General features: G+C 49.4%; 1 protein-coding gene across 1 annotated transcript; it reads left to right on the top strand.

Annotated features, from left to right (window-relative positions):
- The first annotated feature begins 8 nt into the window (after positions 1–8).
- Positions 9–10,151, top strand: FDFT1 (farnesyl-diphosphate farnesyltransferase 1). Its single transcript, XM_009080563.1, has 7 exons — positions 9–52; positions 3,701–3,884; positions 6,092–6,220; positions 6,893–7,084; positions 7,720–7,896; positions 8,537–8,689; positions 9,859–10,151. Exons 2-7 carry the CDS (start codon positions 3,759–3,761, stop codon positions 10,078–10,080), a joined length of 999 nt encoding a protein of 332 aa, XP_009078811.1. The 5' UTR covers positions 9–52; positions 3,701–3,758; the 3' UTR covers positions 10,081–10,151.
- The last annotated feature ends 2,476 nt before the right edge of the window (positions 10,152–12,627 follow it).

Raw genomic sequence — 12,627 nt, 5'->3', positions numbered from 1 at the left:
AGACTAGCCGCAGCTTTGCCGCCGTCATTCAGGCTCTGGACGGAGAGCTGCGGTGAGTGGGGGGACTGTGGGGTCCAGGGTAGGGGCGTGGGGGTTCAATGACCCCCCAACACTGGGGCTCATTGGGAGGTGGCAGGTGTGATGCCGCTTGACAGCCCAGGGTTCCTCGGGAGGTGGTGGGTACAATGCCACCCCAACGCTGAGGATCCCTGGGAGGTGGCAGGCGTGATGTACCCCAATACCAGGGCTCCCTGGCACAGCTGGCAGGAGGTGATCATAGCAGTACTCGCATACACCCTGTTTCTTTCCCTGAGCTGCTGGAACATGCTCCCTCTCTCATTGGAAGCTGGCTGGAATCACTCAGCTCAGCCCCACCCCTGTGCAGTGGGACGTGGGGTTCATCACATCTGAGCTGGCTGTACCACATCACCGCCAAAAACTGGATCTCTTGTTTGAGCGAGCCTGGGGACAGACACTCCAACTTCCCAGGCAGCAGCCTATTGCACACAGTGCCTGGCCGTGTGCCGTGTGTGACACCCAGGAGTGTGTCTTGCCAGTGCCAGGGCTGGCACTGCTTTTCAGGCCAGCTGCAGGGAGGAAGTGAGGAAAAACCTGTGGCTGACCGAGGGTCTGGACCTGCTTGGGAGGTGCTTTTGGAAGCAGCTATCTCAAAACCTGCACAGTCATCGGTGGGGACTTCTGGCACACTTATTTTTTGCTGCCCCCGTGTAGGAAAGCTTCAGATGGGAATAATAATAGAGGGTGCAAAGCTCAGCTGCCTGGGACCTCATGTGAATATTATCTATATAATTTCTTATATTCATGTGTTAATTACTGATTTCAGTTTGTAAATGTCCAGTTAATCCCAGGATGGGTTAACCATCAAATTAGGGGTTCTGTAAGTTTTACTAGATATGTCTAACGCTGTTGGCTGTGGCTTTGCTGAGCAGCTGCCGGCGGCACCAGCCCAAACACTGGGTGATCTGTTGGGTTTCTGAGCTCTGGTTTGGCATTTTGGATGGTGCCCCATAGCTGTGTCCAGTGTTTATCAAATAGTGTCTGCAGCCTGGTTTACAGGAAAGGCAGAGAAACTCAGTGGTTTGGCTGGAGTTGCGTGGAAAGGTATGAGTGGAGCCAAGAATTTAGCTTCTTTTTCCGTGCTTTTTCTGTGTAGAAATTAAGAAAAAAAAAGCCCAAATAATAAAACACCATGAAACCTGTTATCAATGTCAGTCTACAGTGTACTTGCCTTGATCTTCCTGCAGTTATCTTTTTTTGTCTATCTTTGTTCTTTAATCCTTGCCTTGTAGCTTGCTGAGATCAGGAAGGGTTTGTCCTCCTTTCAGGGCACAGAAACTTCTGCCTGGCATCCTAAAAATGCTCTTGCCGGATCTTTGCAACCCACAGTTTTGCAGAGGTGGTGGTTGAATTAAAACTGGCTCTGTCGTGGAGCAGGAGAAACTCATTTTCAAAGCACAGTAGCTCCACTGGAGAATTTAGGGACAAAAGAGGGAAATGTAAAATAGGGAGGATATAGAAATAGGCAGAACAACAACCTTACTGAAGGAACTAATTTTGCTGGATCATGTAGGGTTGGACTCAATGATCTTTGAGGTCTCTTCCAACCAGGTTGATTTTATGTCATAAAAGTGCTTTCATTGATGTTAGCTTTATCAGGGAATTCAGCTGAACCCTTGTGTTTACAGACATGCATCCCAGAAGGACTGCTGGAAAACAGAGAACTTCTGGATAGGTGTTTGGAGCAATGCTTCCCTGACTAGGCAGGGTATTGGTAGTTGAGCTAAAGTGTTTGGTTCCTTCTTGCTTATTTTTTTGGCCCCATAAACCACATGTTTTGCTGGCCAGGGCTCTGTTCTGCTCATTGCTCTATGGTTAGGGCGTCTTCTTGGAAGGTGAGAGGCTCAAAACTGCAGTTGCATGAGCAGCTGAGCCAGTATCATCTAAACTGGTGGTGGAGAGGAGTTAGGAGCCCACATCATAGCTCCTTGGTGTTGGAGAGGAGAGAGATGCACCTGCCTTTCCCTGCTGCTGGCTCTGCAGTTCTGCTTATCCTTGGGGCCCTTCAGGATCCACTCTGGCAGGTTCCAGTGCTTTATGGAGAAACCAGCCATGTGCTGGCAGAGAGTGAATGTGATAGGAGACCTCCTCACCTGGCAAGGAGGAGGCTGCACCAAGAACAGGGCCGGAGCTTGAGCCCTGAGATGATCTAGCATTGCTCAGTGGAACAGTTGTGCCCTGTCCCACCTGACCTTGAATTTTTCCAGGGATAGTGGATCCTACCACCTCTTTGGGCAACCTGTGGCAGTGTTTTGCCACTGTCAGCGTAAGACATTTCTTCCTTTGATTTGCCCTAATTGCCACAGAGCTAAATTCAGTCTGTGGTGGAAGTTTGGGATGCAGTTAGTGTTTGGATGCAGAAGTGAGGTTAAATAAGTGTCTTTATTATGTTGAGCTCTGGAATTACTGCTAGCTCTTCCCTGGGCACAGTGTCACTGTGAAAGGTGCTTCTGGGGTGGCATTCCAGGTTCTGCTCTGCCTTTCTTGGTTGCTGCTGGTGGAAGTTGCTGCTGGAAGTGGGTAGGAGTCCTGGGTGCTTGCATCCTGTCAGATGAACCTTTGTAACCTGGTTGGAACAGGAGAGTATGAGAGCTGCTATTGAGCCCTTGGATGTGTGGTTTAATGGAAGTGTTAAATACCCTTCAATCAAGGGAAAAAAGAGCCAAATTTAACAGCACTGACTCTAAGAACCAGTCAGTTTTCCCTGGATGCTTAATCACCACTTGCACATTGTCATCCCAGGAGAGCAATGCTGTCGTCTAGCAATTAGCATTTAAGCAGACCAAGCTAGTTTCCATTTGCTAAGCAATTAATAAATACCTCATCTTCTTGACATATCACTGTGCTCATGGAGAGCTAGGGATTACTTTATATAAATCCTGGAGCTGGAAGCAGCATTTCCTGCCATCGGGACTTGTTTTATTTTGCTTCAGCTGCAGTAGTGTGGAGGCAGGGAAGGAGGCAGTGGAGGGAGAAGGAGGCAGGGAGGAGGAAGAAGACAGGGATGGAGAAGACAGAGACAGCAGGACTGGGAGGGATAGCAGCTCTTCAGCATCTGGGATGCCAGGACACAAGGGCTGGCTCCAGTGCCTTATTCATGGAGATACAAAATATGGAGTAGTTATTTCTCTCTCTGCCAGACCTTATGTTCCAGTTGCACAGCAAGGCATCCCCCAAAAAGGATAAAAGGCAGCTGTGTGCAAAGAAGGGGAAGTTGTGGGAAAAGTGCAGCTGACCTTTTCCCCTTCCCTATTTTACATTTGCTTTTTCCAATAAGCTGACTTCAGGCTCTGTCTTCTGGGGCTTAGTGAGCCATGACCTTGCTTGCAGAGTTGGATCTGCCATATCCAGGGCGATACAGGCCTGACCCTTCCCCAGTGTGCATCTTAGAAAGCCAAAAGCCATGCCATAGTTCTCATGAAGGAAAAACCTGGATTTCCTAACCCAGCTCAGGCATGCTGGAAGTGGTATCTTCCAAAAGTATCCACGACCTGGCAATGCCAGTGTGCATCATGTTGAGCTTGAAGTGCCTCTGCTGAAGGCATTGTGGTTAATCTAAGCTGTTTTTTCTGCTGAGTAGATAATTTCAAGCAAGGGATTATTGTTTTTTCTCCCCTCCCAGACATGCAGTCTGTATATTCTACCTAGTTCTCCGTGCTCTGGACACTATAGAGGATGACATGACCATCTCCTTAGATGTAAAGGTCCCAATGCTGCACGAGTTTCACTCCTATCTCTATCAACCAGAGTGGAAGTACATGGAGAGCAAGGAGAAGGACCGGCAGGTGCTGGAAGACTTCCCAACGGTAAGACATCCTCGTCTTTGCTTCAGCTGCTTTGTGTCACCTTTGGGTGCCTGTTGTCTCCATGTTGTGCCTGCAGGGCTTGTTCAGTCCTGCAGTTCTCAAGAGCTCCATCACCTGCACGTGGGGTAGATGCCAAGCTGGAGTGAGAAACCCAAACACTGCAACTATCTCTGTGAGCCAGAGGTGATTTGGCTGTGGAAAAGTGCCAGCTCTGAAAAGTGGCTTTTTGCTTTCCATATTGGAAGAGCAAATGACCATCATCTTGTGAAGAGAGGTTTGGGTTTGTTACCCAGCACTGTGTGTTGGCTGGGTTGGGTGTCCTGTGACCCCTGACAGGTAGAGAGAGGAGGGTTGGGTGTCCTATGACCCCTAACAGGTAGAGAGAGGAGGGTTGGGTGTCCTATGACCCCTGACAGGTAGGGAGAAGAGGGTTGGGTGTCTTGTGACACCTAACAGGTAGACAGAGGAGGAAGGCTTGTCTGACATCTCACTTATGGATGGTCCAGTGTCCACAGTGATCCTGCAGGATCTGCTCTAGAGCTCCAGGAGTCTCTCCGCAAATCTTTGATGTGCACATAAGGCCAGGTTGGATGGGACCCTGAGCAACCTGTTCTAGTGGAAGGTGTCCCTGCCCATGATGTGGGAATTGGAACTAGCTGATCTTTAAGGGCCCTTCCAACCCAAACCATTCTGTGATAAAAGATGAAAAGCATCCTCACTGTTAGTAACAATATTGCCCAAGGTATTACTGCTCTAAGGATCCCTCTAAAGTGAAGCCACAGAGAATCTGCATCTCCCTGGCAAGCTCAAGTTAAGTCATATGAATCTGATATACTTTAAAAACATACAGCAGGGATTTGGGGCCTCAATCAAGCAGAGCAGCTGAAAGGAAAATGGTGACCATATGAACATAAGACCAGAAGCAAGTCAAATCTGTTATTAGTCCTTCAAAACAGTCAACACTAGAAGCAAAAGCTTGGTCACTCCTGCTGCAAGGAGTCACCCAGGCACTCCTGCTAAAAGGTAACAGCATCCAATGGATAAGAGTCACTCAGCTGTTCAAGCCAAAGAAAAAACAAGCTGTTCAGTTGCCTCTTGCCACTCACCAAAGTGTGGTGAGAAACAGCACTCCTGAATTTGGAATGAAGAGTGACAAGAGCCATAATCTCATTTCAGAAATATGCAGATTTGCATAGGACATGGCAGGGATACCCTCTGCTAGACCAGGTTGCTCCAAGCTCCATCCAACCTGGCCTTCAACACTTCCAGGGATGGGGCAACCTATGCCACTGCCTCACCACCCTCAGCATAAAAAAACTTCTAATAGTATTTGGTAGAGATGTATTTGCAGGTTGTGCTTCTCTGTGTAGTGGATTGAAGCCACTGAGACAGAAGCAGTGTTGATACATTTATTTTACAGACAGACTGAAACACAGAGCAGGGACATGCCAACAGCAATGGATAGAGCCAGGAGGTGTCCAAACTGTAATCATTCAGACCATTGTCCTTATTGCACACACAACTTGGGCTGGCTGCAGTTACCCGCTGATGGAGAATAGAGCTTAGGACCACAAATCATGATGCACCACATTTTTGGGAAGGAGAGGATGCAATTTTTAATGTTTTTTTCAGTGTGAGAGTGAGACACTGCAGGTGTCCTTGCCGTGGCAGGAGCTTGGAACTAGATAATCTTCAAGGTCCCTTCCAACCCAAACCATTCTGTGATGCCATGATCATGTTACTGGACATGCAGAAGGAGGATTTCACACTTTCTCTATTGCTTGATGCCTTTCCAGTTATGCAAAATGTGCCCTGTGAAGCCAGAGCTGGAGAGGGCTGAGGAGAGAGGAGCACCAGAAACCTCCATGGTCTCTTCCCGTGGCTGGCCTGATGAAGCGCTCTCAAATTTCAAAAGAAAACTACTCTGTGCATCAAGTATAGTTAGTTTCGTCCTGCAGCTCCCAGATTATACCAGTCCAAGGCCACAGAACCTTCCCTGTGTCTGATCTCCTGCCAGAGACTGTCCCATTTAAACTGAGAACAGACCAAGCCTGTGCTCCAAGGACCTTGAAACAACTCTGGTTGGGGGAGTTGTCCCAGATCTCCAGCCAGGGTGGGATAAGAGCCTGACAGTCTTTTTCTGATTTCTTGATAAATGTTGAGCTTTGTTGGTTTTTCCTGACACTGTCTTTTTTACCATGCTACAGATCTCCATGGAGTTCAGGAACCTGGCAAAGGTCTACCAGGATGTGATTTCAGATATTTGCCACAAGATGGGTGTTGGAATGGCAGAGTTCTTAGAGAAAAAGGTGGATTCTCAGCATGAATGGGATAAGGTAAGTCAGCCTGGACAGGAATTTACTGAACATGAGTAGAATCACAGAATCATTAAGTTTGGAAAAGCCCTCTAAGATCACTGAGTCCAAACATTAACCCAGCATGGCCAAGGCCACCACTAAAGCATGTCCCTAAACACCACATCCACATGTTTTTTGAATACTTCCAGGTAGGGTCCACCTAGTCTCTGTGAAATGAGGAGACGCAGCATCCCTGTGGGAAGAGGGTTCAGCTGGATGAGGGAGGCTGTGTGGCTTGGGAAGGCATTGAGAGCCTGCTAGTCTTGTGGGTGGCAGGAGGATGGTGTGGATTGTTGGTGTTGCCCACTAGCACATTTTGGGTGACCCATCACATGAGCTGTTGCCCTTTGAGCAGTTCATTCGGGTGCTGGAGGCAGAGTGGCACCTTGGTGCGACATCCATGGTGAGGTGCTTGGGAAAAGGGGTCCATTTTCATGGAAAAGCTGAAACATCCCAGGGAGGGCCAGGAGAACTTGAAGAACAGGAACTCTCAGTTACCCAGGGAGGGCCAGGAGAACTTGAAGAACGAACTCTCAGTTACTGCTGAGCATAGTTTTTGTAAAACTACTGTTGCAAACAGGCAGCTCTTTGTAACTGCTCCTTTTATCTTGGTTTTTTTTTTCCACCCTTTCTCACCTTGGCACCTCACAGTATTGTCACTATGTTGCTGGGCTGGTGGGGATTGGCCTTTCCCGTCTCTTCTCTGCATCAGAGCTGGAAGATCCTATCGTGGGGCAGGACACAGAACTGGCAAATTCCATGGGCCTCTTCCTGCAGAAAACCAACATCATCCGTGACTATCTGGAGGACCAGATGGAGGGAAGGGAGTTCTGGCCCAAAGAGGTGAGGGAAAACCTCATAAAATCACTACCATTGGCTGTTCATCTTCTTGATACTGACAGTTCTTCTTATGGCAGCTGGCTGACAAGTTCCACACCTGTCTACAGCATTCTGGGTAGAGATGAGGGGATGAGGTGATGTGTCCCGCCACTGCCAAGAATTTGTTGGGCAGCTTTTTCCCCTTTATGTTTGCTTGGCTGTAGGAATGAGGGAGGATTAGACTAGGTGAGACCTCAAGAGGGTACCTGGTCTGCTTCCAAAGGCAGGAGCAGCTCTGCCTGTGCCTAATAGATACTTGCCTGCTCATCTTGGGGCGCTCCAAGAATTTTTCTCTCCCTTTTCCATGTGGCTTAACTGTCTTACAGAACATCACTTAATGTGTGACTCAACTTTCCCTTGCCCTACCTAAAGATGTGGGGATGAATTGCTTCCTCCTTTCCAATCCCTTTGTATACAGGAAGGCCACTGTCATGTCTCCAGAGCCTTACCTTCCTTCTTCTCTTTATCCTAGTAACACTTCAAGGCTTTTGTGGGTCTCTGGTTCTTGTTGCTCTCTCAGATCTCAGATTGTTCCCTTGATGTCTGTCTTACACCATGAATGTACCCTCCAACTCATGAGTCCTTATCTTGGTGTTTAGGTTTGGAGCAGATATGCAAAGAAGCTCTCTGACCTTGCCAAGCCTGAAAACATGGATATGGCTGTCCAGTGTTTGAATGAGCTCATCACCAATGCCCTCCACCACGTCCCTGATGTCCTCACGTACTTATCTCGCCTGAAAAACCAAAGTGTCTTCAACTTCTGTGCTATCCCCCAGGTGAGTTCCGCTTTCAGGTGGTTCTTCATCATCTTGCCTGTGAAGACAGGCTGAGAAAGTTGGGGCTGTTCAGCCTGGAGAAGAGAAGGTTGTGTGGAGACCTCATAGCAACCTTCCAGGGTCTGAAGGGGCTGCAGGGAAGCTGGAGAGGGACTCTTGGTTAGGAACTGCAGTGATAGGACAAGGAGGAATAGGTATAAATTAAAAGAGGGGAAGTTTAGATTAGATATTAGGAAGCAGTTTTTTAATGTGAGAGTCGTAAGACACTGGCACAGGTTGCCCAAGAAGGTTGTGGCTGCCCCAACCCTGTTGGCATTCAAAGCCAGGTTGGATAAGACCTTGAGCCTTGGTCTAGTGGGAGGTGTCCCCACCCAGGGCAGGGGATTGGGACTACATGATCTAAGGTCTGTTCCAACCCCTTAACATACTATGGTACTGTGATCCGCAGCCCAGTTGATGAGAAGCTGAAGGTGGTTATGTATCCTGTTGGTTTTAGCCTTTTTGTCTCTTCCTTGTTTCTTGGTACCTACCATTTCTGCTATCTTCATTCTAGCGTCTTACCATTGATGTCACCAGAGCCAAGGTGACTCCTTGGCAAGCTCCTTGCAACACAGTAAGGGCTCTTCATGTTTCTCCTTAGGTGATGGCTATTGCCACATTGGCTGCCTGCTACAACAACAAGCAGGTGTTTAGGGGTGTGGTGAAGATCCGGAAGGGACAAGCTGTGACTCTGATGATGGATGCCACAAACATACAAGCTGTCAAAGCCATCATGTACCAATATGTGGAAGAGGTAGGTTGAGCAGTTTGCTTTGAGTAGTTTCTGGCTGTTCTTGCTCTCATTCCTGATGTAGAATTGGGAAGACACATGAATCTGTAAATTCTTTCCTTGTATTTCTTAGTTCAGTGGTGGCAGGGAATTGTGACCCTTGAGTAGTCTTGGCCTGGGCCAAACTGGATGCTTGACATGTTCCCTTGAACATAGCCCTGGTCTGTACCCATGTTGAGAGACAGAGGCCAAGAAGGCCAGTGGGATCCTGGCTTGTATCAGCAGCAGTGTGGCCAGCAGGACTAGGCACTGATGAGGCACCTGGAATCCTGGGGTCAGTTTTGGGCCTCTCATGACAGGAAAGACATTGAGGTACTGCAGCATGTCCAGAGAAGGGCTACGGAGCTTGGGAAGGGGCTGGAGCACAAGTCTTATGAGGAGTGGCTGCGAGGGAGCTGTGAGGGCTCAGCCTGGAGAAAAGGAGGCTCAGAGGGGACCTTATTGCTCCTGACTTCAAGGTCCTGTGGAGGTTAAAAGTTTATGTTGAAGAACAACTGGTGGGTAGTTTCATGGGAAACAAAACCCCCACTCCCCGAACCCCGAATTCAGTGAGGGTTGTTAAATAAATATCTGCACTGGGAAGACCCCAAACTATGGGTTACTGGAGCTCCCTTTGTGGCCTGGCCAGTCCTGTGGCAAGGGACAGTGACAGTGCAACACTTTAGCCCAGAAGAGGGTCTCTGCTTGTGCATACCTTGCTAAGACTCATGCAGACAAGTATCCCAAAGGCCATGGGGTTTGCAAACTGTGAGAAGAAAACCCCAAAGGCCATGGAAGTGGCCATTTCCAACCAGTCACACACTGGGATGTGTCCCCACTGGTTTGAGGTGGGCTGCAGGGTGAGAACCACCAGTCCCAGTAACACTACTGGTAGTTGAGGGATCATGTCCGAGGCTGCGTCCATGTCCCATCATGGGGTGCCCTCAAGAGGCAGCTTGGCTTAGTGCACTTCCCAAGGGAGATGGGCGCTGGACCGATCCAGGCATCTCTTGCAGCTGGTCGTTGCTCCATGGTAGTCCACCACTGAGCTTGCTCAAGGGCACAGTGGCCCTTAAATCTTGCTCTTCCACCGAGTGTTCCAATTTCTTTCCTCAACTTTGGGTGGGAACCATAACTTCTTCCTTCTTCCCCAGATCTATCAGAAGATCCCAAGCACAGACCCATCATCCAACAAGACACAGCAGGTCATCGCCTCCATCCGTGCCATGAGCTTCCCCAGCAGCCCCATGGCGTCACGTCATCACTACTCACCCATCTACCTGTCTTGTGCCATGCTCCTGGCTGCCCTGAGCTGGCAGTACCTGAGCACCCTCTCCAAGGCCACCGAGGAGTATGTCCAGGCGGGCGAGAACTGATGGGCAGTGGGTGGGCAGGGGCAGAGATGGTTGGCAGATGGGCAGTGGAAGCAGGAGGCTCCTTGCTCCCTACCATGGGGATGACCAGCTACAGAGCACTGGGATGGTGATGAGGATGGGATGCCGGTGAGCTGCAGCCCTGGGGTGATGGGCTGGACCCCATCCTCACCACTCTTGCTGTCTTCTTGAATGGTTACAAATGCTAATTGGAGTCTTATTGTTTGGGGTTGTATTTTTTATCTTTTTTCCTGTTGGAAAAAACCTGAGTTTTTTCTTTTTCTTTTTAGGATGGTTTGAAATTGAAACTTCAGTTGCTTCTTTTCTTCTTTGAGATATTTGAGACACCTTTCCAGCTCAGAGCTGAGCAAAACCCTCTGGGTTTTGCCTCTCTTTCTTAGGCAGCCTCTTCCCCATTGCCTCTGGTGCTTGCTCCGCGCTGGAAGGACACTGCTTCAGCCAGGAGAGGAGCATGCTTCCTTAGCCAGGAGAAAAAAACTCTGGCCACGTTCTGGCTCTCAGCTTGGGCTGTTTGACATCCTGCAGCCTGGAAACAGGCAGAGGCAGTAGTCACGTTGTTGTGCTGAAGGATGCTGAAACGAGCCCTTTTAATGTTAAATAAATAGGAGGTGGGATGCTCTGTCCACTTTAATGTGCTCCCAGCTGAAAGGCAGCTGTGCAGCTCCCTGCCCTGTGCCAGATGACCCCTGCACTGGCAAAGCTTTGTGTTCTAGCAGTGGGGAGGTGGTTAAAATGAGAAGGGAGCTGCCAGCATGGCCCTGAGCTCATAACCCACTCCACTGCAGGGTCTGGGCTCTGCACTTCCTCAGCCCAAGGGGGCAGGTGGTCACTCCAAGGGGAGTGAGGGTTTGTCCCCTGCTGTTCCTCATGGGATGCTTTTTAGAGGGCATTGAAAGGCAGCAGCAATCCCTGCCATGGGCTGGGAAGGCTGGAGCCACCAAAGGGTTGATTAGGGCAGGTTTCCCTAATCCCCTTGGCTCTAGCTTTGAAATGGTGCTTTGGGTTAGACTGATGTGTGAGCTGGAAGAAGCTTCCACTGCTGCTTTGAAACACATCAGGCTGGACTTGCAAGAGGAATCAACACCTTAAAGGCAAGTCCTGTTTTCCTGGGGTGGATTTTTGTTTTCAATGTCCCTACCCACCCCAAATGCTGCTTTGCCTTGTAAAGGGAAGGAGAGCCCAAGTCCTGGTACAGGACAGAGCTACCAGGTGCAGTTTGGTGGCCTTTAGAAGGCCAAGCCCCTGTGGCCAGGCTGTCCCTGAGAAAGAGAACCCCTCCTATTCAACCAGTACTGATGTAGATAGTTTTAAGCTGTTGTTCTAAAGAAACTTGCGGTAGCTCTTTGTGCAGCTTCCCGTCTTGTTGAAATTAAAGTTTTCTTTGGGAAAAATAAGTCTTGGATCATGGATTCTTTAGTTGTCATTTCTTTTATACCAGTAGTTCCCCATAAGTTACAAGCCTTAGCTCAGATGCAGTTCCAGTGCTTCCCTGCTGCCAGCTCCAGGTATCACAGCACAGCTCTCTGTGCCAGACCCAAAGGAAGAATTTTAACCAGGGTGACAGCTGATGATCAGTAAATTAAGTTTGAAAGGAGCTTACCTTGCAGGCACTAGGGGTGGTGACACAGCCCTGGGCTGCAGGCATGTATTCCAGTGCCCTCGTGTATCCTCCTCCTCAAGGGCTTCTGGGGCCAGTCCTGGCTGCATTCTGGTCAGAGTTGAATCAGCTTCCCTACCACCAACACAAGCCCCACAGTGGCTGTCAGCAGTAGAGCCACAGGACAGGGCTGGGACCGACCATACTTGTACAAGGAAGGTGATTCTGCCCCTCTGCTCCACTCAGGTGAGACCCTATCTGCAGTACTTACTCCAGCTCTGGGGTCCCAGCATGAGGATGTGGAGCTGCTGGAGTGAATCCAAGGAGGCCACGGAGATGTTCCGAGGGCTGGAGCATCTCTGCCATGGAAGCAGGCTGGGAGAGCTGAGGTTGTTCAGCCTGGAGAAGAAGGCTGTGGGGACACCTTATAGCCCCTTCCAGTGCCTAAAGGGCCTCCAACAGAGCTGGAGAGGGACTTGGGACAAGAGCCTGGAGGAACAGGACAAGGGGGAATGGTTTTAAACTGAAAGGGGGGAAATTTAAATTAGTTATTAGGAAGAAATTCTTGGCCATGAGGGTGGTGAGGCACTGGCACAGGTTGCCCAGAGAAGCTGTGGCTGCCCTGTCCCTGGAAGGGTTCAAGGCTAAGTTGGATAGGGCTTGGAGCAACCTGGGCTGGTGGAAGGTGTGTCCCTGCCCCTGAGTGGGGGTTGGAACAAGACGGTCTTTCAAGTGCCTTCCAACCCAAACCATTCTGTGAAGACAGAAGGGTCTCACCTGTTTCCACATGGGATAATCACTTAAAGTGTTGGAAGTCAAGTAGAAGCAACCAACGGCCAGGAGACAAGACCCTGGAGAAATCATTTATTGGCACAGTTGTTTCAGCCACATACAGCACAGCTCTGTCTCACTGGTGTCTGAGGAAGCAGAGG

The sequence above is a fragment of the Acanthisitta chloris genome, unplaced genomic scaffold (assembly GCF_000695815.1).
Source record: "Acanthisitta chloris isolate BGI_N310 unplaced genomic scaffold, ASM69581v1 scaffold2458, whole genome shotgun sequence".
In the NCBI taxonomy this organism is placed as follows: Eukaryota; Metazoa; Chordata; class Aves; order Passeriformes; family Acanthisittidae; genus Acanthisitta; species Acanthisitta chloris.
This window is presented reverse-complemented; position numbering and strand designations above follow the sequence as displayed.